General features: G+C 41.3%; 1 protein-coding gene across 1 annotated transcript in view; it reads left to right on the top strand.

The window, feature by feature from the left end:
* Positions 1-13,256: 13,256 nt before the first annotated feature.
* HCRTR2 (hypocretin receptor 2) overlaps positions 13,257-25,796 on the top strand; it is a gene marked incomplete at its 5' end in the record, with an annotated part of 41,456 nt that continues 28,916 nt past the window's right edge. The window contains one exon of the mRNA XM_081943883.1: positions 13,257-13,485. Coding sequence (XP_081800009.1) covers positions 13,257-13,485 — 229 coding nt within the window. The remainder of the gene's footprint in view (positions 13,486-25,796) is intronic.

A 25,796-nucleotide genomic window follows, 5' to 3' on the forward strand; every position in this document is an offset into this window, starting at 1 on the left:
GGCTGCGACCCACCACATGTTCATTGGACCCGTGTCCCTCCTGGCTGGTACTGGCATCCTGGGAGGTGACACGAGGCTGGCTTCTGGGCCTGGTGAATGCCTCATTGGGTGAGGGATCCTTACCTACCGTCTTGAAAGAGGCGGTGGTGAGGCCCTTACTCAAGAGGCCTTCACTCGACCCAATGGAGCTAGCTAATTATCGTCCAGTCTCCAACCTCCCTTTTTTGGCGAAGGTTGTTGAGAATGTGGTGGCGCAGCAGTTTCCGCGTCACCTCGATGAATCCGATTATCTAGACCCACGCCAGTCCGGCTTCCGGCCCGGGCACAGCACTGAGACAGCCTTGGTCGCGTTGGTTGATGATCTCTGGAGGGCCAGAGATAGAGGTTGTTCCTCTATCCTGGTCCTACTAGATCTCTCAGCGGCTTTTGATACCATCGACCATGGTATCCTTCTGCGCCGGCTGGAGGGGATGGGAGTCGGAGGCACCGTGTTACGGTGGTTCGACTCTTACCTCTCCGGCCGGATGCAATATGTGTTGACAGGGGGGCAGAGATCGACCCCGAGGCCACTCTCTTGTGGGGTGCCACAGGGGTCGGTTCTCTCGCCCCTTCTGTTCAATGCATACGTGAAGCCGCTGGGCGAGATCATCCGTGGTTTTGGGGTTGAATACCATCTGTACGCTGATGATACGCAGCTGTACATTTCAACCCCAAACCACCCCAACGAGGCTGTCGGTGTGATGTCCCAGTGTCTGGAAGCCGTCGGGGTCTGGATGGGGGACAACAGACTCAAACTCAACCCCTCCAAGACTGAGTGGCTGTGGCTTCCGGCACCTTGGTTCAGCCAGCTGACTCCATCGCTGGCCATAGGGGACGATCTACTGCCCCCTGTGGAACGGGCACGCAATTTGGGCGTCCTCCTAGATGCCCGGCTGTCAATGGATGACCATGTGGCAGCCGTGGCAAGGGGGGCGTTCCACCAGGTTCGCCTGGTGCGCCAATTGCGCCCCCTACTGGACCGGGATGCCCTACGCACAGTCACTCATGCGCTGGTGACGTCTCGCCTAGATTACTGTAATGCTCTCTACATGGGGCTTCCCTTGGGACGCGCCCGGAGACTGCAGTTAGTCCAGAACGCGGCCGCGCGGGTTATCATGGGGAGGTCTAGATACTCCCACGTAACACCGCTCCTGCGCGAGCTGCACTGGCTACCTGTGGTTTTTCGGGTGCATTTCAAGGTCCTGATTACTATCTTTAAAGCGCTCCATGGCTCAGGACCTAGTTACTTGCGGGATCGCATCCTCCCACATACATCCCTGCGGCCAATCCGCTCCCACAGGGAGGGCCTTCTCCAAGTGCCGTCCACTAGGCAATGCCAGCGGGCGGCGCCAAGGAGTAGAGCCTTCTCTGTGATGGGCCCAACCCTCTGGAATGACCTCCCCCCCGACATTAGAACCACCCTGGACTTCCGCTCCTTCCGACAAAAATTGAAGACTCACCTGTTCCGACTAGCTGGCCTGGCATGATTATAAATGTTACATCTCTGAACTCCTGGTAGTATATTCTCATCTGGTTATTTTAAGGGTAATGTTTTAGTTTTAATTGTTTTTAGGGCTTTTAGCTTCATATTTATTCTTCTGTACAGTACTCTTAATTTTAACCTCCTCCACATACATACATATATTTATAGTTCTATTTATATTTGTATTTTATCTGTGATTTATTGTGGACTGTACACCGCCCCGAGTCCCTTTTTGGGAGAGGGGGCGGTTTAGAAATGTGAATAAATAAATAAATAAATAAGCTGTCTTCAGCTCCCTGGAAGTAATTCAGAGTAACCCCATAGCAATAGCAAAAGCACTTAGACTTATATACTGCTTCGCAGTGCTTTACAGCCCTCTCTAAGTGGTTTTACAGAGTCAGCATATTTTCCCCAACAATTTGGGTCCTCATTTTATCCACCTCAGAAGGATGGAAGGCTGAGTCAGCCTTTAGCCTGATAAATTTTGAACTGCAAAATTGCAGGCAGCCGGCAGGCAGCAGAAGTAGCCCGCAGTACAGCACTCTAACCCAGTGGTGAAATTCATTTTTTTTTACTACCGGCTTTGTGAGCGTGGCTTTGTGAGCGTGGCTTGGTGCGCGTGGCAGGGGAAAGATACTGCAAAATCTCCATTCCCACCCCACTCCGGGGCCAGCTAGATGTTCTCCAAACTACTCAAATTTTCCCCTACCGGTTTTCCAGAACCTTTCAGAACCTGCTGGATTTAACCCCTGCTCTAACCACTGTGCCACCAAGACTCACCAATGAGTTTCCATAAAGGAGAGTAAGTGTTTCAACTGCCAAAATCAAGACAACCACTCTTTGGTGTTTGTCTTTGTTATCACCTAGTGCAGCCAGATATGGTAGCTGCTTTGAATGTGATTTTTCTTTTAGTCTTGGATTCTTATGATATTAACACAGGCTCCAATTCTAATTTACTTTTATTGACACCAATGATCTCCAGATCTGTTTCCCTATCTTTGTGGTATCATCACACCCAGTGTAAGTAAGTCTGGAATAAAGTGGGAAAATGACTGTATCAAAACAGTATCAGAAATAAGAAAAGTGCATTTGAATAAAAGCAGATTGCTATGATTAAAGTAAGTGATTAAAAAAAATTTGTGGGGGAGACCAACAAGTGAAAAATAAGCTTGAAGAACACCTGGATCAATTTCTAGACCTCCATTTGTACTGTTTTCAGAGAAATGGACTCATTGTCTGGCAGTTTGAGAAGGAAGTGTTCCCCTGACTATGAGAAAATGCACCAATAGTACATTGTAATTCCAGCTAACTGATTTCACCTTTGGACGGACATCCTGCATTCTAACAATAGTTATTGGATTTATTTTCTTTATTCGCAAACCCTTTAGGTTGTTACTCCCTTGGCCTCAACAGTCTGTTCTCCTTGCTAAAATACAAATGTCTCTAGCCAGCTGGGTGAGGTAAAATGTCTCTGGCATCACCACCAACTACAACAGGATGAATACACAAATGAGTAATCCCCTTTATAGCCCTATTAAATGTATCTGCATGTTCAAATACTGCAGATTAATGTTGCAAAGGAAGACTGGCTCCTGTCCAGCCTTGGTAAATAGACAGTTTTTATGCTCTTCATTTCATGACAAAGGTGGTTATGTTTTCTCTGACACTATAACAGGCGCTGCGTCTCAGAGTCAGTTTGTTAGCTTAGAATTTGTCTCTTAGACTCCACTATTAAAATAATGTGTGGTCATTATTAACGCTGCAATGTGAATACAAAATAAACTAAAGAAATCTTAATAAAATGGAACCAAAATATACAGTAAAATGGCCAAAATTATAAGTGGAAGGAAAAGCAATTGTTGTTGCTGTTATTATAAGCTACAAAGCACATAATGGGCAGTATTACCAGAAATTTGTAATTCTGAGTGCATACAATTCTCAATTTCTATGGACTTGGAAAAGCTATAATATCCCCCCCTGCTGATCTTTGAAAATGGCAAAAAACATACAAGATGAAATATTCCATTGGGAAACCAGGTCATTTAAGACACAATAGCCAGACTTAATAACTTCTGGCGCGAAGGCAAAAACTGCAGTTGGTGGCATGGATGCCCAGAATGGATGGGACGTGTCCTATTTTCTTCTCCCATCATTTCACTCTCATTTCTTCAATCCCCATATTCTCCACCCTAGTGTTGGAATCGCCTAAACCGGTGTGCTAATCTGTATCTGCAGAAATATGCGGCAGGCATTATGAACTCACCTTCTGCATTTGTAACTTAGGTGCAGGTGTGCAGTTCAAATCTCATTATTAGCCTAAAAATGTCTTTCGAAGTGGAAGGAATCTTATCCCACCTTCTTGGACTTATTTCTGCATACCCATGCACCAGATTGTATGTAAATATAAAAATGACTCTAAAATCCATTTAAAATCCAATAAAAGAAAATTGATCAAAATCATGCTCCTATCCCATCGCTGATAGAATGCTAGGTATTGAAAGCTAATTGGAATTATGGTCCTCAAAACATCATAGTATTGGGGGATGTTTGTATATTGCTGGAATGACTTTGATATCGGTGGAGAAAAGGCATTTTCACATAATAAGTAATGAAACTATCTGAGCTTGCCTTAGAAATGTATCTTTTAAAAGGAACAGATATTGTAAATAGCCAATTGAGGCTTTCCCGATGAAGCATATGCGTCAGTGGTGGGTTCCTACCGGTTTGGCCCAACTGGTTGTGGTATGGCAGCCTGGGTTGCTGGAACTGGCAGCAACCCAGGCCTGCCACACCCCGAACTGGTTCCCTCATTGTCGCTGCCGCCGCCATCTTGTTTTTTTAGTTCTGCGCATGCGCAGAACAATTTTAATTGAACTGTGCATGTGCATAGCACACATCCATTGCAACCGCGTGAGCGAACTGGCCGTGAAACCAGGCAGAATCCACCCTTGATATGCGTATAATTTTGAATACACAGATGCAGCTAGAAGTGGTCATTCATGCATTCATTTTCCAATCTAATGTGGTAATACATTTATCTATGAAGAGCTCAGTTGCATTGCTGGAGTATCTGGAAGCTTCAGCTGGTGCAAAATGCAGCCAGGTGGGCACTTAGGTCTGCCCCTAAAATGATACATGTTATGCTTCTGCTTTGCAAGCTGCATTGATTATCAGCTTCCCTCTGGATCCAATTGAAGAGGGTGGTTTTGACCTTTAAAGCCCTTCATGACATGCAGTTGAGTTATTTGAGGGATTGCCTCTCCTCATTACATCAGCCCACCTCATTATACCCAGCAAAAGATGCATGAATGAGTCCTCTCTGCTACACTTGATGAGTCCCAGGAAGTGGGCATCGGCCTTGTGCAATGTTCTTCTCCCTGCCTTGAAGTGAGTCCATCTTCATCCCGGTTGATTTTCTTAAAAGTCTCGCAAAACCTGGTTATGCCATCAGGCCTGGCAACCCTCGGGAACCGGCAAGGTACTTGAGGTGGCTCCATTGTTGTTAATATCTGCTGCCCTCTGTTAGACTTTCCAATTTTTATTGTTATTTTCTGAATAATAATAATTGTTTATATGTTAACTGTTTTATAAGGAGAAATTTTCTGACCTTGAGAGCAATCAACCAATGGAAAAGCTTGCCTTCAGAAGTTGTGGGAGCTTCATCACTGGAAGCTTTTAAGAAGAGACTGGACAGTCATCTGTCAGAAATAGTGTAGGGCAGTGGTGGGCAACCTTTTTTTTCAACTGAGCCAAATCTCGCCAAAACCACGATTGAAATTTATTTTTGAGAGCCACATTTTTAAAACCAAAAATACATAGGATGGTACACTGTTTTTAGTTTCAATAAACTCTGGCATTTGAAGCACGCAAGTCTTAAAGCTGTCAAGTTACAAGATACTTGCATCCCTAACCCTTTAGGAAAAAAACCCCAAGGGGTCTTCAAACCTGACAGCTTGAAGACTTGTGGACTTCAACTCCCAGAATTCTGAGAATTGAAGTCCACCAGTCTTATAACAGCCAACTTTGCAGACCTCTGTGTTAGCCCAAAGCCTGGTGCTGGGCAGGCCTTGCTCCCCCATTGGTGGAGCCCCAAGAAGCGAGGAGGGAGAAAAAGAGACGGAGGCCAAGGAGCTTCCCCCCGCCCCCTCCCAGCAAAAATCTAACCGGGGAGCCAGGCGGGCAGTAGCAAATTAGCCGATCACGCACGTGGGGTGATCGGCTAATTTGCTACTGCCCGCCCAGCTCCCCGGTTAGATTTTTGCTGGGAGGGGGCAGGGAGGAAGCTCTTTAGCCTCTGTTTCTTTTTCTGCCTCCTCGCTTCTCGTCCCCGCCCGACTTCAGGATCCTCCCTAATCATTGTGGGTCGAAAATAATAATAATAATAATAATAATAATAATAATAATAATAATAATAATAATAATAATAATAATAATAATAATAATAATAATATTTATTTCTTAGCCGCACCCTCTCCCGAAGGACTTGGGGCGGCGTACAATAAAACACATAAAAATACAAATATGGACAAAACATACATATAATATAGACGTATACAAAGAGGAGGTGGACAAATGGATGGAAACAATTAAAATCGCAATATTAAAAATCCCCTAAATAAATTAAATAAATTACAAAAATAAAAAACCCGTCAGGAGCGATATGATCAGACTATGGTTGAGCCAGGCCAGCTACTTGGAATAGGTGGGTCTTGAGCTTTACACGGAAGGAGCGGAGGTCAGAGGTAGTCCTAATATCCGGGGGGAGGTCATTCCACAGGGCTGGGCCCCCCACAGAGAAGGCTCTACTCCTAGGCGACGCCCCTCAGCACTGTCTGGTGGACGGCACCTGGAGGAGTCCCTCTCTGTGCGAGCGAATTGGTCGCAGGGATGTATGGGGCAGGATACGATCCCGTAAGTAACTAGGTCCTGAGCCATGGAGCGCTTTAAAGATCGTTATCAAAACCTTGAAACGCACCCGATAGACCACAGGAAGCCAGTGCAGCTCGCGCAGGAAAGGTGTCACATGGGAGTACCTGGTACTCCCCATAATTACCCGCGCAGCTGCATTCTGGACCAACTGTAGCCTCCGGGTGCATTTCAAGGGAAGCCCCATGTAGAGAGCGTTACAGTAGTCCAGGCGAGACGTCACCAGCGCATGAGTGACTGTGCGTAAGGCATCCCGGTCCAGTTGGGGGCGCAATTGGCGCACCAGGCGAACCTGGTGGAACGCCCCCTTGCCACGGCTGTCACATGGTCATCCATGGACAGCCGGGCATCCAGGAGGACGCCCAAATTGCGCACCCGCTCCACGGGGGCAAGTTGTATGCCCCCGATGGCCAAAGATGGAATTAATTGGCTGAACCGGGGAGCCGGTACCCACAGCCACTCCGTCTTGGAGGGGTTGAGCCTGAGTCGGTTGTCATCCATCCAGACCCGTACGGCTTCCACACACCGGGACATCACAAGAAAAAAGGGAAAGGGGTGCTTGTTTTGAAGTGCCCGAGAGGAGGGAGGGGAGCGGGCACCCGGCACACAGAAGAGCCGTATTAAAATGTGTAAAGAGCCACGTGTGGCTCGCGAGCCACGGCTTGCCGACCACTGGTGTAGGGCATGGGTGGGTTCTGGCCGGCTTTACTGCCAGTTCGCTCATGTGCATGCTGGATGCATGCTGCGTGTGCATGCTGGATGTGAGCTGCATGCGCATGCACAATTCACTTAAACTTGTTCTGTGCATGAAGAGAAGTTAAAAACAAGATGGCGGTGCTGATGGCACCAACCGTAGAACTGGTTCTGGGGATGTGGCAGGTCTGAGTCGTTGCTGGTTCCAGCGACCCAAAGTGCCATACCACCCGGTTTGGCCGAACCAGGCCAAACCAGTAGGAACCCACCACTGGTGCCCATGTTATTTGCATGAATAGGTCAATCAATAGTATGTAATATGATTATATAGAGCATGATCACATTGCCTTTTCTTTTCTGTAGAAACGTAGGCTACTCTGCAACCTACAGGAACTGAACAAGCAAATCTATTCTCTGTTGTTGTTTTTCCTCTTCTTAGCCTTTGTCCTACTTCGTTTGCTCAGCATTTGATTTGTTCTGTTTGTCTAGGCCTCACAGCAAAGCATGATGCAGCAAGGGCCTTTGTTTTTCAACCTGCTTGTCACAAATCAAATCTGGACTTGAAAATGGCTAAGAGGGAGGAAGTTGGTCCAAGGTTACCTAGCTGGTTTTGGTGATTAGAAGCTGGGTCTCCCTACTTCTAGTCCAGCCCTTTAGCTTAATATACCAGAATGGATCTCAAGGGAACCCCCTGCACCATTGCATTGAATACCTGTCTCAGGTACAATGGCTAAAAAAATTTAAATACTAGATTTATATCCACCTTTATTTTGTGCAACTCAAGGTAGCGTACATAATGCTTCCTCCTCCTGCTTTTTCCATGACAACAACAAAGATGGGCTTGATTGAGAGAGTGGAATTGGTCCAAAGTCACCCAGCTGGTTCCGAAGCCTAAGTAGAATTCATGATCTTCCACTTTCTAGTCCAGTATCTCAACCACTAGACCAAACTGATTCTCAATTGATTGAATTAATTAATAGATATTCATATTTATATTAGTTAATTAGCTTCTGCCCCAGAGACAAATTCCTTGTGTGTCTAATCACACTTGGCCAAATAAAATACAGCAGTACTCAACTGCTTTGAAACTCATCAAATTTGTTACTCAATGCATTTTGGCACAAAATATTTTTTCCCGGTATTCATCATTTGTTTGGTAATCAACCCACAAGCTAGAGGTTATCAACGTCAGCTGCCTTGTGACTCACTCCATTATTCCTGATGGGAAAATTTTGTTTGATACTCATTGTTTTTGCAATCCATTTTGCCTCCCAGAACCAATTAACGATGAATACTGAGGTACCACTGTATTCCATTTCCATTAATAAATTAATTGAAGGCAATCAGAAGATTTTAAATTTAGGAATCTGCCTATCTGAGGTTGATATCAGTTTTTTTTACTGAACCACTCGTTACATTTATTATAGGGTGGCATGGAGCCAAGATACCAATGTATTAAGTAAATAAGCTCCCCGTTAGGAGAGTGAGTGTGCAGAGAAGCATAGTGAGAGTGGTATGCAAGAACACGCACTAACCAGCATACAGGGACACTGAATAGTATAAAATATAGTAGTTTACTTTGTGGAAATATAGAGGTATTCAGAGTCCAGTTAACAGTACAAATCATACCCGGTTCAGTCATTCAGTTATCAAATAGTCAGTCTAGCACACAAAAACCACTAACATTAGCAAATCACAGTACCTCACAATACACCGATCAGCGTCTAACAAACAGAGAGCTAACAGCCATTCTGGCTCCCTCTTATGGCTGCTTGAGGTAACAAACCAATTACATCTCTTTAACATTTAAAGTAACAGATACGTAATCATAGCTTATATACATTGCCAAGCCAAGCCTAAGGTTATATCCCTAACACAATGCAAAAAAAAAAAAAAACAGTTTTGCAGGATACAGAGGTTCCATAACACCTGTCCAAAAACCACCTGTGTTTTTCCCCAGGTGTGTGTTGCTATCCTCAGCTGCAGCACTATCCTCCGAAAAGATATGTTTGGTTTAGCAAGTTGTGGAGAGATGCAGGCTCTGAAGCACCTTTTTGCCTTTGAATCTAAAGTCTACCATAGTCGTAATTTTTAATGAGATGGAGAAAAAAGACCTGAATCCTCTTATGCAATCCATCACAACATTGCAGACATAATCACAATCATTTCCCAAAGGTTGAAGGCAATAGTGGAGTAGTAGGGGATCTGCTTCCATGCAATTGGACCCAATTGATCCTCAACCCCTTTGAGGTAGAATTGATAGAGTCTCCTGTCTCTACCCCAATCACCATTGACTGTAGTGAGCCAGGAGAACCCACGATGTGATTCCACATAATGCAACATCCTGTATGACAAACCTCATACAACAATAGATTAGCTTTATTTTTAAATTCTCAAAAGTTCCATTGAGCTGTTTGTTTCTCTTTCCCAATGGAGTGCTTAATCTCCTAGGGGAAATGTGGCAATTCTCCCCATGACTACTGTCTTTAACTTAATGAGATATCATTACCAAGCAGCAAGCTTGAGACAAGATAGGATGCATCACTGTCCTCCTTGCACCCAAAACAACCACCTGTGTTGAGAAGCCTGACAGCTGGAATTTAGCTGACTAACCTGGGGAGACCTAGGACAGACGCTTGTGGCAATTCCAAAAGGAAGATCAGATTTCTGGCAGAGCATCCAGTCTCTTTCACCTACACAGCTCAGTTGGTATGACAGCTGGGATCATGTGATCTCACCGGGTCATGACTTAGTCTTATTCTTTTCCTGTTTTTTCAAAGTAAGGAGAAAAAGCAGTGCAGTAGCAACTGGGTTTTTCTTGAATCCAATTACTGGCTGATAGTTGGGTACCGATTGCTAAGATTTCTTTGCTCACCTCTTGCTCACCTAATGACCAGGAAGGGCATGTTCTGGTAGGTTGTTAGCTCTATTTAAACACTACAGATTCCCAGAACAGAAATGAGTAACATTAATAATCAGAATACCACTCTCAAGATCTGCCCCATTTTAAACGTGGAATGAAAAGACTCGAGCAATAAGAAGGTCTAAAATGATCTAAAATTTAAAAACGTCCTTAAAATACTGAAGAGAAAAATTAGGAATATCTTTATACTTAAGGATATTTATCCATATGGTAGGGTTGTATTGCTATTATCCTTCTCATCTTTCTTATTACCTTCTCCTATTTATATCTTATGATTTATCACTTTCTTGTTTGTATGTACACCGTATGTTTGGAATACACTGAGAGCTTATATACCAGAGTCAAATTCCTTGTGTGTCTGATCACACTTGGCTGATAAATAATTATATTCTATTCTATTATTCCAATCCGCCTTTCCTGTCACTGTTGAAAAGAATTCATATCAGACCTTCAAAAAGTTTGAGTTCATCTTAGATTCTTTGGATACCACTAACAACATTTCAAAAGAAGATAATTTGAAAGCAGACTTCCTTTTTTCCTGGAGAAATTATTTCTGATAACATTCTACAATGTTTGACTTTTAATTTTGCAAAAGTAATATAATTCTGACAATTTAGTATAATGATCAAGGAACTTTGTGAAAGAAAATTTGAGCTAATAAATAATGCATAAATATTTATAAATTAATCAATGAAATAAAAGAGTTTGCAGCCATTTTGTGCCGTTGCTCTGGACTAACGTTTTCATTTAATATCCAGTATATGCTTTGAAAATTCCTAACTGCACAAGGGAAAAGTGGGAAATAATTGTTAACGATAACCTACAGGGATGTCAAACTCAATTTCATTGAGGGCCACATCAGGGTTGTGTTTGACCTTGGGAGTCGGGGTGGGTGTGGCTGGGGTGGGCATGGACAGCTCAACGTCACTCACTGAGGCTTTGTTTTCAGCGTGATGGCCTCCCGCAGCCCTCTGCCAATGAAAACAGAGCCCAGGGGTGGGGCACAAGCGATGCTCCTGAGTCCATTTTCACTGGCAAAGGCACCGAAGGCTGGTTCTTCACTGTTTTCAGGGCAGACCCGCAGGCCATATCTAAGCACCCCAGGGTCCAGATCTGGCCCGCAGGCCATGAATTTGACACCCCTGAGCTACAGTGAGAAAAAGATCAAGATATCTATTTCTTCATTCTATTAAAATTTAAAAATAATAGAATAAAATTCTATTAAAATCTAAAATGCATCACCCAGTTCAGGTTCAAGATGATCTAGACAAAAGTTGGTTTTTCCCTTATAAAATTCATCACAAGGAGAAGCAGCTGCTATAGAATGGATAGTTTGTCTCATTTAAAATTTAATTGTGCCATAAAACTGGGATACAGCTTTTCAAATTACATGGGATATTGTAAATTGTTGCTTCTGTTCTGCTCCAAATCTTTTACAACATTTTTTAAACAACATTTTACCTCTCAGGTCTTTTATATGGGTGCAAATGGACTACACTTTATTACATGCTGTTACATTTTATTATTATTTGCATTTTAAAACATGGCTTTCACCTAGGGGAACCCTGCTCCCCTTGACTTGTTCATGTTGGTCTGACTGAATTTGTCGTGTTTCTTATTTAAAGAAAAAAAGATGAGCTGGAGAGGGGCAATGTGGATTGGTTGGCTAAGATTTTGAAATTGTATTTTACATTTAGTCTCCACAACTGGTGCAGACAAAAATTGTATGAGAAGACCTGTTCAGCTTTGAAGAGCAGAGCATTTTTTTTGTCCACTCCTTCATGTGAACAACAAATGCATTCATCTGGGGTAATTATTGATTGGTGCCTTATGCAATTAAAGACACTGGACTCATGGACCAAAAAAATTGACAGTTCTAGTGCTACGTGACAGGGTGAGCTCCTGTTCTTGCCCCAGCTCCTGCCCACCTAGCAGTTCGAAAGCAGGTAAATGCAAGTAGATAAATAGGTATCATTTTTGTGGGAAGGTGTTCTGTGCACTTCGATGTATATTCAGGCCAGCCACCTGACCACAAAAGTGTCTTCAGACAATGCTGGTTTCCCCGGCTAATAAACAGAGATGAACACCATCATTTAGAGCAGTGGTTCTCAACCTGTGGGTCGGGACCCCTTTGGGGGTCAAATGACCCTTTCACAGGGGTCACTGAAGACCATCAGAAAACACATATTTTCGATGGTCTTAGGAACCAAGACACCAATTTTATGGTTGGGGGTCACCACAACATGAGGAACTGTATTAAAGGGTCACAGCATTGGAAAGGTTGAGAACCACTGCCCTAAGACTGGAGTGGGGAAACTTTTACCTTTACCGTTATGGTAGTGGTAAATGGGATTGTCCCTCCCTCCCTTCCTTCGTGGAAGGACAGAATACTCCTGCAAGAATTCTGAATGGAATGCTTGCTTCAAGTCCATGAACTTAAGTAAGGGTCACATTCTCATCAATACCCAAGAAATTTTCTATATGGTTCACTAGCCATTGGGAAGGGACCATCCAATATTCTTTTATTCTTGTACTATGTGATATGGTAAAATTTTCCAAAGTTGGGCAGAATCAAATACTTGAAAGGAGAGGAGAGCCTTCATTCTTTGAGAATAAAAATGCTCCCTTACAAGAGATTTTTTAAAAGAAGAAAAAGATCTGTGATTCATTCATCCAATCCAAAGCATCACTGTATATCACGAAAGGCAATGGATTGTACAAACGTCAAATCAAAGAGTAAAAGAGCACCTTCAAAAGTCCTTGGTGGATTTCCAATCCCACTGAGTTGCAAGTGTGCAGCGACACACGTACACACTCTCTCCCTTTTTGTTTCATGATCTCTAGAGTCCCTTGGAACATGCTGCATTTTTCATTTTGCCTGTCGCTGCAAGAATGTGCTTTGCACACCCTCTGGCTGAATTAAGAAGCTATATGCAGGAATTGCTTCTCATGCCTGCTGCTGTGTTACGACGACCTCGGTGCCTCTGGAGCTGCAGCAAGCATCCTGCCACTGGGAGATCCCTGATGCAAAGCTAGTTGAGGAAGTTCCATTGATACACTTGGCTCTTTCCCCCCCATTTTCCTCTTTCTGCCTACTCCCCCCCCCCATTACTGAATGCAGTTATGTCTAATAGGCAGAAAGGTAGGCTAAACCCCTGAAAGACTGAATTCAGACCCAGAGCAGAACCAATTATGTCTGTGACTCAAGTGGAAGATGGCTTTCTTTTTTGCACGAACTGGTCTTCTAATGTGTCAGTGAATGGGACTCGGGAACCCTTTGCAAGCCCTCTGACGGACTACGATGAGGAAGAATTTCTGCAATACCTCTGGAAGGAATATCTGCATCCCAAGGAATATGAATGGGTACTCATTGTTGGCTACATTATTGTATTTTTTGTGGCTCTCATAGGAAACATCCTAGGTAAGTACCATTTTGCCTAATTGCTTCTTGATGCAAGTTAGATATTTGCAGGGACTCGTCCAAGCAGTCGCCAGCAGTTAAAACATACATGCCCACACATTATCAAAAATCCCAGAAGCACAATCCTGGGAATTGGGAACACCATTTCTCTTTTTTAGTAATTAAAGGTCCATAAAAAATAGCATTTTCATTTACTCAGAAGTTGTTGGTGTGAGAAACACCTGTGTTTTCTTACAGAGTTATCTCAGGTGGGCAGACAGGTTACTTGGTTGCAATAAGACTTAAATGAATTTTGCACTACATTTGTGTGTGTGCGCGCACGTGTGTGTGTGTGTATCCCCTGATGCAGTTTTCATGTTAAGGCTGCAATGAAGCTAACCATCTGCTTAGGGCTAAAATGAACATTAAAAATGGAATTAAGTCTATGACTCTATTCTATATGGGATAGTACTATTCAGCTGCTTTACAATGGAGCATTAGAAAGTGTATTTCTTTCTCCACCCAGACTTTGTAGAAATTTAGTAATCAGGAAGGAATATCTTGAAGTTTACCATCCAGTGGCACATTATGTGGAAATGCCTTATTAATAGAAACAGCTCTTTGAAGTATATGCATGACATATATTGAAGATAAAAAGTAATCTCTTCTACCCAAAGGCATCTGAATATTAGTATAATTGTAATTATTACTGTTATTCTTACTGTTATCTGCTAAACAAGGGTGCCCAGCTCTTCAACTTTCATTCAGTTCTGCATTGGCAAAACTCTTGATTATGAGCCTCTCTTGCAATTCCATTCATATTAGTACAGCTGTGAATGGTTATTTTTTTTACTTGTGGCTCATTCATGCTGTCAGAATTATCAATGGGATTTTGAATGAGAGTATAGCCTTATGAAGGTCAATACTGAGAATCACAAAAACGCTATTCATTCTCCAATATATATTTGCTTAGATATAAAACAGAAAAAGGGTGAGCAAAATTTAGCCTTGTGGGATAGACGTGATTTTTTTTTAAAATCAGAATCTCGTAATTGGAGAAATGCTTCAAAAGATAAACATCTTGACCTGCAATTTGTGTGCCATGAATTTGTTGTTAGTGCCACAACTGAATGAAAGTCTCTTTGTACCCAAAACATTCCTAATTATTCCAAAGTTTTTTTTTCATTTCACTTCTCCCCAGGTTTTTTTTTTTCATTTAGACCATGAGGGGGACATTTTATGGCTCCCTTTTATTAAACAATTAGGAAACAGAAATATTTGGTGAACTTTATGCCCTGCTTGAAACAGGGAATATCTGAGAGTTAAAACAAATACACCTTGCAATGTTCCTTTAGTTTGCCCAGAAAAGAAAAGAAAAGATAGAAAAAACAAAGGGGAAATATTGGGAATAAGTTGAGAAGACACAGCTTTTGGGGAAATCAGGAACGGAGGAAAGAATCCAGACACCAGAATACAGCTTAATAATATTGTACATAAAATGGGAGGTTGGTGTGGGGCAAAATAACTAAACTTAGCAATATAGCTTCAGAAATGAAAAAAACATCTTATTTTAATGATAATTCTATGCAGTAATTTCGGATAAAAATGGGACCCACACAGGCAACATTCCTTGTGGAATATCTGGTGAAAAGAAGCTGGTGCTTTCGAAAGACAGCCGGCAAATGTTTTTCTAGGATGAAGTAGAGGTGATATTCAGTAGGTTCTGACCAGTTCTGGAAAACCGGTAGCAGAAATTTTGAGTTGTTCAGAGAACCGGTAAATACCATCTCTGACTGGCCCCGCCCCCTTCTATTTTCTGCCTCCCGAGTCCCAGCTGATCGGGAGGGAATGGGGATTTTGTAGTAACCTTCCCCTGCCAAGCCCACCAAGCCATGCCCACCAAACCATGCAACGCCCACCAAGCCACGCCCACAGAACTGGTAGTAAAAATGTGGGAATCCCACGACTGGGATGAATAGATTTTATTTGAAAGTTACAAGTGCTTTGAAAACTATATGCAAAAAGGACATGTCTGTGTTTCAATCATCATAGCTATTTGTAGGACAAAAACCCCAGTTTATTTTATTTCACATGGAGCAAAATTCAGCATAGGACATAAAATGTACAGAAACAATATATAAAAGGTGTATCGAAATATAAAATACCAAAGCAGTACATTATTTTAAAAAACAGAGAGATCGAGTGGTGAACTGAAATCCAAAGCATTTATCATAGGAGTGATCCTTTGATTGGTCCTTAACTTATAGGGAAGACTTAAGAAAAACCATGGATAAAGTAAAAACCAGGAACAGTTTTCTTCGTAAACTTTCTGAGACCAGCTCTGGAGCAAGTGCTACAGTTCTTGGAACCCTCAGTTTATAGGGCCAGCTGAATTGCAAATACAAACTATCCACAGACCACTAGGCTCTCTTGTCTCTGTTCTCCATAGACTTCACATCAAGAAGAAGGGAGAAATTAGGGTAGTAGCAAGTCTGTATGGAGTGTCCTTGCCAAAGACTTGGGAAATGGGACTACATTAAGTAAAATTATCAACCTGGGAAGACGACAGTCAAACCAAATATATTACCAGCATTGGATACCCACATTTAGTATCATCCAGACTCATTCTATCATTGCCATATTTTGTATTGAAATCAGCCAGATGGTTAGTAGTTTATTGACTACATCTGCAGAATTTTGAATTCATTAAACATAAAAAAGGTAATACTGCAAAAGTTTTATTAAAAAAAACTATTACACAAATATGAAAGGAGAAATATACCCTAGATATAAACAATGAGTTTTGATAAGTATTGTTGGTTTTTTGTTTTTATTTCATTCTTATTCTTATTTTGAGAAAGGGACAAAGAAGCAGCATAGTTGAAAATAACTATAAATTTTCATAGTTAAATTAAACACCCCTTCCTTTCTTAATTGGTGTGGTTATTTATGTTGGGGTTAGATTAAATTCTTAATGCTGTTATACATATGGTTTTATTAATTATCTAGACACAATAAAAATAGAACCGCTTCATTCTTTGCCCTACTATTCAGAGATATATTGTTTGAGAACATGAAAATTCTAATTTTTGCTATCATAATTAACACATTTTATAGGCTTTCCTCCAAGAATTTCTATTATCCTCATCCAGACTGGAGATGTTTACCACAATTGGGGCATGACTTCAATGTTTTGATCAGCCCAAAGTCTGAAGTGAACAGGGGGGGTTACCTCCAAAATGCAACTTCTTGAGACAAGAACTAATGACCCAGAAATAATTCAGCATCTCTTATACCATTTCTCTCTCTTTGCTTTCAAGTTTTGTAATTCCTAGTGTGCCCTTCCCTTCTGCAAATATGATTGAATGCTTGTGGCAGGATATGATTTAGTGATGTAATTTACATGTGGGTTACAAAACCATTTCCATTAAATAGAAGTGTTTCTTGAGTCCAAAGGCAGAGTTAAGAAACAATATTTAACAGGCCTTGAAATGGCACTTCTGTTTATATATAATCTCAAGCCCCCAATGGCAAAATAAAACCATATACAACGATCAGACTCCCATACACTAACCCAATACCAGATTCAAGTACAGCGCAATCCAACAAGAAAAATGCTGTACATCTGAATCATAAACTGATTCCATTTTCACTCAGAATCTGTGGATTTCCCCAATAAATTTCTGTTCTACTCAACAGCTAAGCAGAACCATAGTTGTTCTTATTTTTAGTGGTACAAAAAGGAAAGTGAAGGTGAGTTTCTTAAGACTGAGATACTTAATTAGTTGTAGTTTCTAAAAGAGCAGCTGACTGGTGAGCAGTTATTTACCCCTTCGTGGTCCTTTAAGGACAGAGTCAAACTCCTCCTCATCTCTGTCTTACAATCTCGCCAGCAGGTTCAGTTTGCTAAGCCTATTCTTAGGAGCAGCAGAATATCCTTCAAATCTAGTACATAGAGCCCAGTGCTCATACCTTGTAATGGATGGTAGAGAGAAGTCAAAACATTTTGCATTGTCCGTTCGTCCCCCTCTTTGGCCAATAAATGGCAGCATCGTGGAGGGCTTTGCAAAGCAGGTCAAAGCCTCACATCTGCCTGTAAATGGATTGCAATCCACACTCAGTTCTCAGTCTTGCTTTAAAACTAACTTGATAAATCTAAAGTTTATCCACAATCTAGTCAAACCTGTTAGTTTTCCAGTTCCTAAGGGTGTTCTTCCTTTCCTCTCTGGTAGTAGACTGAGTTACTGAACAGCTGTGGGGATGTGATTTAATCAGATGAGCAATTTAATCCTGGTTGAAAAACCGAACAGGTCAATGTTTGCATAAGAACATTAGGGCATAACTGAGATTCCATCTACCCTCGTTCTTCTGTATTTAATCATGTAGCAATATCCGCACACTTTCTAATACATTCTGGCTATTTATTTATCTGAATCCTAATGTGTTCTTTAATATATCATCCAAAAGATTCTTTTTTTTTCTTTTGCCCTTTAAGAAATGACAACCCACTGGCCTTACATCTCCTCATTTTATATAAAGTACAGAGCAAAAAGTCAAAGTTGAGATGGTCTGTTAGGTGGCTCCTGTCAGGGATCCAAGTTACACCCCCAGCAAAAGAAGTCTCTGAGCTTGAGTTTCCTCAAAGTTCCATTTTATTAGATGTCATATTGGCACATCTGGAGAAACCCGAACCTAAAAGTTTCCAGGTTTTCCCCACCCAAAATAAAGCTCAAGTCCCTGCTCAGCACCTACATGTCCATCACATTGTCCAATCAAGTCTGTCCAAAACTGGAGATGCCCCCAGTCACACCATCACAGCTGCAGGGTAAGGTGTCTTTGACTCTCTGAGAAAGGAATGTTATTTAGACTCTATATCTCCCATACTCCATATAATCCCCCCTCTCATTTTTCCACAGTAGAAAATGTGGCAGGCCTTAAGGCTCAATGTAAAAGTTGGCTTCCGGATCTGACAACTCCATTGTCTCAAATTCTCCTAAAAAAGAATCAAGGCCACTCTGAAACACTGGTTCACCTCTCTCAAGGTCCCTGCAGTTCACTCCTTCTTGGTCTTTTATTATGAAGGCAATATAAAGAATGTGTAACCCTCCAGAAATGATTGAATTTCAGTCCCCTTTCAACATTCTGGATGTGTGAATTATAAACATTGGGGAGGTCCAATAATATAGGGGAAGAATGACAGGGCAGGAAGTATTGGAGATTTTTCAGAAAACAGAGGAGTGGTTTGGCAGAACTTAAACTTAGAAATCTACAAGCTTTACAATGCAGTAAAAGTGAAGCCACCCTCAGATCAAGCTCAAATTCTAGTGACATCATGGATATGTTCCTATAGTTCTCTTAGTAACTGTGGAGAAGTGGTTGGACAGCTCCTGATTTGGAATCCTTTTTCCCATGTCCTACAGTGCTGAGAATTTCCAGTGATCTCCTGTCTAAATAGTAACCAGATCCAACCCTTTTTGAGATCAGCAAAGGTGGTCTGTTTCTGCATTCAGATGACACCATTTTCCCTTTAGCTGCTGTCACAGAGAAATGACAGGAAGAAGTTCAGCTAGGGAAAATAAATAAACTTTCCTTCCCGTGCTCTGTGCAGGGGTGGGGAACTATGGCCCTTTTATGACTTGTGGACTTAAACTCCCAGAATTCCTAAGCCAGCATGGCTGGTTCAGGAATTCTGAGAATTAAAGTCTACAAGTCATAAAGGGCCATAGTTCCCCACCTCTCCTCTATGGGCTCATTCTGGGTTGAAGGTCTCAGACTTAGACTTGCCTCAAAATGCAACAGGCTGGATTATATACTAGGTATTTAAAGTCAAATATAATTTTGATTCTAAGAAAAGGAATGCCAAGATAGACATCAGGCAGATTTTCCAAACGCACAGTAGTGGGAGGCAGCTTTTCCAGACCTGAATATAGGGAATTGTCTGTTTTGGTGAAAATTCCTGCTATAAAAGGACCAGTTGAAAAGAAGCCACATTTGATTATGATTAACCAAATTCCGAGGCCCTGATGCCTTACCGAATGTCACAGGAATGAGAAGGTGAGAATTCAAAAATGTGATGATACCGTAACTCATGTTTCCATGACTGCAAACTGGATGAGGGAAAAAGCCAGGGTTTTTTTCCGGGTTTCCAAAAAGATGCGAATTTTTGACTTCTGTCTCCAATACTGCAAAGAAATGGGAGGTCCTTTTCAGAAGAAAGCAGAACATGCTTCAAGTAAACTTCTGGTTGTTGTTCACAGATAGATAATGCAGAGTAATAAGAAATCTCTGGCACTTAGGAAAGAAATACACTACAGTTCACTATGAAATAGGTAACTAAAATATTTCTAATTTTTGTCAACCAGAAGTAGGCAATCTTTCTGGGATTGGGAACATGGTTGGAATTCAGAGAGACTTAGAGCAGTATTTTTCAACCTCGCCAACTTTAAGACCTGTGGACTTCTTTCCCAGAATTCCTCAGTCAGCTTGGTTGGCTGGGGAATTCTGGGAGTTGAAGTCCACACAGCTTAGGGTTGGCAAGGTTGAGAAACACCGACTAAAATGGCTGCTATGGAAGTCAAGTTATTCAATGTAGAAAATAAAATGGATTTTATGAGAGAAACTATTCATTAAAAGCAGCCAGGAAGGTGTGGGGAGACAAGGATCAACCAACAGATGCTCACTAAAAAATTAGGTCTTTACTGTAGAATAACTAAAATAGCATTTTCCCCTTTCCCAGACATTCATTGACATTCTCCATGTATAACACATTAATTTTCCATGGTGATGTATGGAACAAAGTTAAGAACATTTAATAAAAAGAGTGGGTTGCTGGATGTAGAAGAAAGATCTGATGGAATCACTAATCTGAAGAGCTAGAGCATCAAAGCATATGAGACACACCAAGAGTGTCTCATATGATTTGACAAGAGTGGCAAATTCTTTTTTCACCATGTATATGTATACATTCGAACTACAGTAGACTGTGATATTTCCCTGTGTCATATATGTATAATGGTTGTCTTTCGAGAGTTGAATGCAACAAATTTTCATTTTAATGCTGATTAGTGTACATTTAAAGTGACAATAATGATTCTATTCTATTCTATTCTATTCTATTCTACTCCCTTACTGAAACCATAGAGTAAAGCCATTGTTACCTTCTTGAGAACATTACACTGCCCTCCAGCCATCTTCTCCTTTCATATAGAGCCCTTGGGTCTCCAGTGCACCACTCTAAACCTGTTTGACTTTCTCCCTGTACTGTCTCTCTTTCCACTGTCTCGAACAAATAGAGTATTGAGGAGGACCGAATCATAGAATCATAGGGCTAGAAGGTACCTTTTGGAGGTCTTCTAGTCCAACTCTCTTGCCCGAGGAGAGGGATCAAGAAGGTCTGGTAGGAACAATCGTGCCCCTGTTGCAGGAAAATTACAGGATTTTTAGCATTTTGTAACAGTTTCTAAATTTGTTAAAACTCCTGCCGAAACATAGCGATGCAAAAGGCTCCGAGAGGAAATAGGAAAAGTTGGAGAGGGAAATATTTCTGAAAAAGACAAAAGCAAGCTGTTATTTTTAATGTCTCCATTTTTGAAGCATTCGTTTCTCTGAAAAGCCATTTCACTCTGAGTCAGGAAGACAATCCTAGTTACATTCCAACTCACTTATTAGTGAATGTACTTCTTAGGCCAGCTTATGGCCATGAAACAATGCACAGGCTTTCAAGTTCTGAATAATGTTTTATCAGTCAAGGTACAGGAAAAAGCAGGCTCAGAACACTTGATTACAATCTTATTTCAATGAGAACTATACTATGGATAATCAAATATCTTTCAAATGCTAACCCTGACTCAGGTTTGGACAAAGATTCCTCCCACCCAAGAGCTACTGGAATTGAAAGAAAACATGGCTGATATCTTAATTTTAAAAATATAAAATCTGGATTTTAACTCACGTTGTAGATAAAACTCTTAGATATGTGGATGCTGGTGACCAGTTTCTGTCCAGTTCTCTGTCATTAACGGAATAGCAACCTGCATTACTTTCATTCTGTCCATTATGTCTCCTTTCTGATGTCCTATCTCTGTAAATATTCAATCTGCACAGAGGTTGTCATCCTCCAAATAAGAGATTTAATTATATAGGCTAATAGGAATGCAAGTGAAGGCTACCAGCTAATGCTCCTTAATCAAGTGCTGCTAGACTGTATATTGACCCCAACAATCTGGGTCCTCATTTCACCCACCTCGGAAGGATGGGAGGATGAGTCAACACTGAGCACGGTGGGATTCAAACTGCCAAATTGCAGGCAGCCAGCAGGCAGCAGAAGTAGTCTGCAGTTCTACATTCTAACCACTGCACCACTGTGGGTCCCTTCAAAAGCCACAGTACTGTTAGCCAATGTGGAACATCATATCTGAATGATATCTGAATGAACCATAGAAAAAACTCGATTCTATTCTACAAATCCAGGGTTGGAATTCAGCAGCAAAAGAGGAAAGAGGATAGGGTGTTCTGGAAAACAGCCTGCTTAGGAAATCTCAGTTTTTATCATTCAAGCATCGGGAGTCTTTTCATTGTATAATTATACTTGTATTTCACCCCCGATGGGTTCTTATTTTATCTGTGCTGCAACCTTGTAAGGTATACCAGGCTGAGAAAAAAAAAGAGAAAATCACCCAATGAATTTCTGGAATCTTAAACTCCCAAGTCCCACCCTATCTGATGCACAAACTTCACTTAAGTGTTACTATAGGTTGGCTGCACAGCCAGCCAAATGTTTAGACTTGATTTGGCAATTTTTATCCAGGTATTGAGCTCTCCTCAAGGACCTGGGGTATTACCAGGTCAATTGCAAAAGGCAGATTTATTTGGAACAGCTTACGTTCCGCTACAAAACATTTAATATTATTAAACAACAACACTTGCGTACCCCACTGTATCAATGTATCATAGCAGAACAGAAGTTGAATGCTGGTGATTTTATCAATGCTGGTGGTGTTCAAATGATATTCAGATGTTTGGGGATTGCACCTAAGGTTCCTATTACTATTGATATGAAAATATCCAAAGGGATGAAGCATAACAATTTTCTCCCTGTCACTCAGATCTAATATTCTGCTAATTTTGTAATGTTATCCCATTGAATATATTCAATTTAGGTTGGAGAATTGGTCAAATACATTAGAGTTTGATGTCTATGGAGATTCTCAGCCATCCCAGTGAGGGTTGTCCCAAAGGTGCTTTTTCAAAAGGCAACTGGACTTTGTTTTTCCTTGAAGGACGTTCGCTTCTCGTCCAAGAAACATCTTCAGAAGATCTTCTTCCAAGAACCGAAGAAGCCTCTTGGCTGAGAAGCAAAATAACTTCAAGAAAAAACAAACAAGGTCCAGTTGACTTTTGAAAAAGCACTTTTAGGATTACAGTTGGATGCAACTTGAAATCTTCTGAATAACTCTTGTTCTGATGAGCAGGCCTCATTCAGTTGTCTACTTCTAAACAGTGTGAGGTCAGATACAGCCTCCAGCTATATCCCAGAACATTGTTTACAGTGAGACAGTTTATTGATTCACTGTCAATATTAGTCAGTGTAATTCTGATAGGGAGGAACATTGACCTCTATAGTTACATTCATTCATACATTATCAATGTATTAGCCAGCCTGTCAGCCATTCCTTCCTTTGTCCATTCAAATGCATCCTATATTCTCTAGCAAAGGTGTCGCTTGAAAAGATGTACTGTTTGCAGAGATAGAGAGCAGGGTTATTTGGCACTTCAAAAACTATTGGGGGAAGTGAGGCTGGCCATTTTTCACTTGAAACAGTTCCTACAAGCTTAGGTAAGAAAAAGTGTGTGCTTATTTACAAGTCCTGCTTAATAATGCACGAAGGAAATAGATCAGGAGAGGGTGATAATGGAGAGCCTGTGAAACATTACTCTAAACTGTATTGATACTCTTCCAATTATTTTTCCCTTCAATTATTTTGGAATGCAGTCAAACTCTTTTCTTTTTTTCTCCTTCTTCCCTACGGGTGTATCTATCACTTTGCCTCGGCTTTCTCTAAATTATTAAGAACAGGGGCATGGTCTGACAACCCCAACTTACAACCCCAGGACCAAACAGGGTAGGCTGCAAAAGTATAATTATTGTGCAATTCCCATTCAGCTTCCTATCAGGAATGTATTATTCACTCTCAATGTATTTTAACCACAGAGAGACAGACAGACAGACAGACAGACAGACAGACAAGGAGAGGGAGAGGGAGGAAAGAGAGAGAGAGGGAGGAAGGGAGAGAGAGAGAAAGAGATGACTATGGTTTATTTATATGATTGTTTGCATTGCTTGCATGTCTCCCATTCCCACAGGCTCTAGGTGAGTAATAATGTAAACAAGTAAAATATTCTGAAACCAGTTAATCTCTATGGTATGTCTTCACCATTCCTGTGTGTCTTCTCGCAGGGAATGTGTAAAGAGTCTATCCATTAAGACAGCATGGTGCATGCTTCCTGTGCAGCAAAGAGATGCTCCACTGAATCTGTCTACTGTGTATATCTTGATGAAAGTTTGTGCTTGCATAATTATACATAATCTTCAGGAATGTGAACATCTAAGATTAACCTGACTTGCAAGTCAACTTTCTTTTTCCCATTGCTCAACCATTTCCACCAATTAATGAGCTCCTTTTGTATGAGTGAAAATGTACTTCTGGAGAAAGAAAAAGCTAACATCTCCTACTATGAAATTTTTATTCATTTGTATCCTGCTTTTATTTTACAAATAACTCAAAGCAACGTATATATCCAACGTATATATCCTCCTCTTAGTGTCCCCACAAGGTGAGTTGGGCTGCAAGGGAGTAACCAGCCTAAAGTCATTCAGTGCAGTGATTTGTAATGGTTTGGTTAGTAAATGCACAATACATGGACAGACTTCATTATAGTTTCAACTGGAAAACTATTATCATGCTACACCAAGCTAGGCCCCAAAACACTGGAGAATTGCTGGCAGTCTGGCAAATCAGCCATTAATAAGCACATAGAGCTAAACAACACCTACAGACCATTCAAAAGAGATGGTCAAAAAGCTAAAAGACTACAACACCTCCTGACCAGCAATCAACAACCTTATAGGCAGCGATTAACCCCAAGATTAATACTAGACCAATAAACATCACCCCAACCAAGGAACCACCAACTTAAAGTAAGAATAAACAACAATCTAATCAAGGAACTACAAAAAGCATTCCTACCAACACCACCAATATGTAAATAGAAAGCAAATTTCACTCTCTTATAGCATGAATGAGGTTACCTAGTTGGGTAATGAAACAGTTGCAAGAAAACAACCAAGCTCAGAGATCACCAAGGTCCCCATAGTAGTGGTTCAGCTGGTGATAGACCTGGAACTAATGGCATATGTTTTGGAGAGGAAGCTTATACAGAGAATGTATAAAATTCTGTCTTTTAGATAAGATGCATAGTGATATTCCCAGTGGTGGGATTCAGCCAGTTCGCACCACTTTGGCAGAACCGGTTGTTAACCCTCTGAGCAGTTTGGTGAACTGGTTGTTGGAAGAAATCATTAGGGCAGAGAACCTGTTGTTAAATTATTTGAATCCCATCACTGGATATAAGAATGTTCACTTCTGTGTATGGAAATGTATGACCCATATTAAATCAATATACTAGCCATTGACTATCCACTGCAGGATGAAGGCCTCTTCTGCATGTTTCCAACTAATGTGGTCCCGAGCTTTCTTTTATCAATTGGACCCACAATACTTGTTGATGTCATTGATCCACCATAAGTCTCTTTTGTGGACGCCTTTTATCCATTGGGATCCATTCTATGACTACCTTGGTCCATCTGCCTTCAAGTTCTTCTTGCTATGTGACCAGCCCATTTCCATTTCAATTCTTTTACTGTCATATAGTTTCATTTGTTCTCTAATCCAAATGCAGGTGTTTCTATCATGCCTTGTGACGTCAAGCAAACATTTCAGAGATGTCTTTTTATAGCAGCTGCAACTCCAATTTGCCCATTCTTCATCCAAAGGTGACTCCCTCATTCTTTAAAGGGAACCATTTAGTCTACACTGTCCACATATAAAAGGCAAACACAATATTCTATAGTTGGCCTCTTGCAGTTGTTTCAGCTGCTATCCCAATATATGTGGATAACTCAGCTCGCCAAAGTTTTTAATTCTCTCCCACTCTGTTCTTCATAACCGCCACTGATTAGTTATCCTGGGCACAAATAGTTTGCAATTCTGGGGAGAAACAAGAAAAGATCTAATCCTGCTGGATTTACAGCTGATATAATAATGCTTTGAAAC

Source organism: Natrix helvetica (genome assembly GCF_964273705.1).
Source record: "Natrix helvetica genome assembly, chromosome: 2".
Classification (NCBI taxonomy): Eukaryota; Metazoa; Chordata; class Lepidosauria; order Squamata; family Natricidae; genus Natrix; species Natrix helvetica.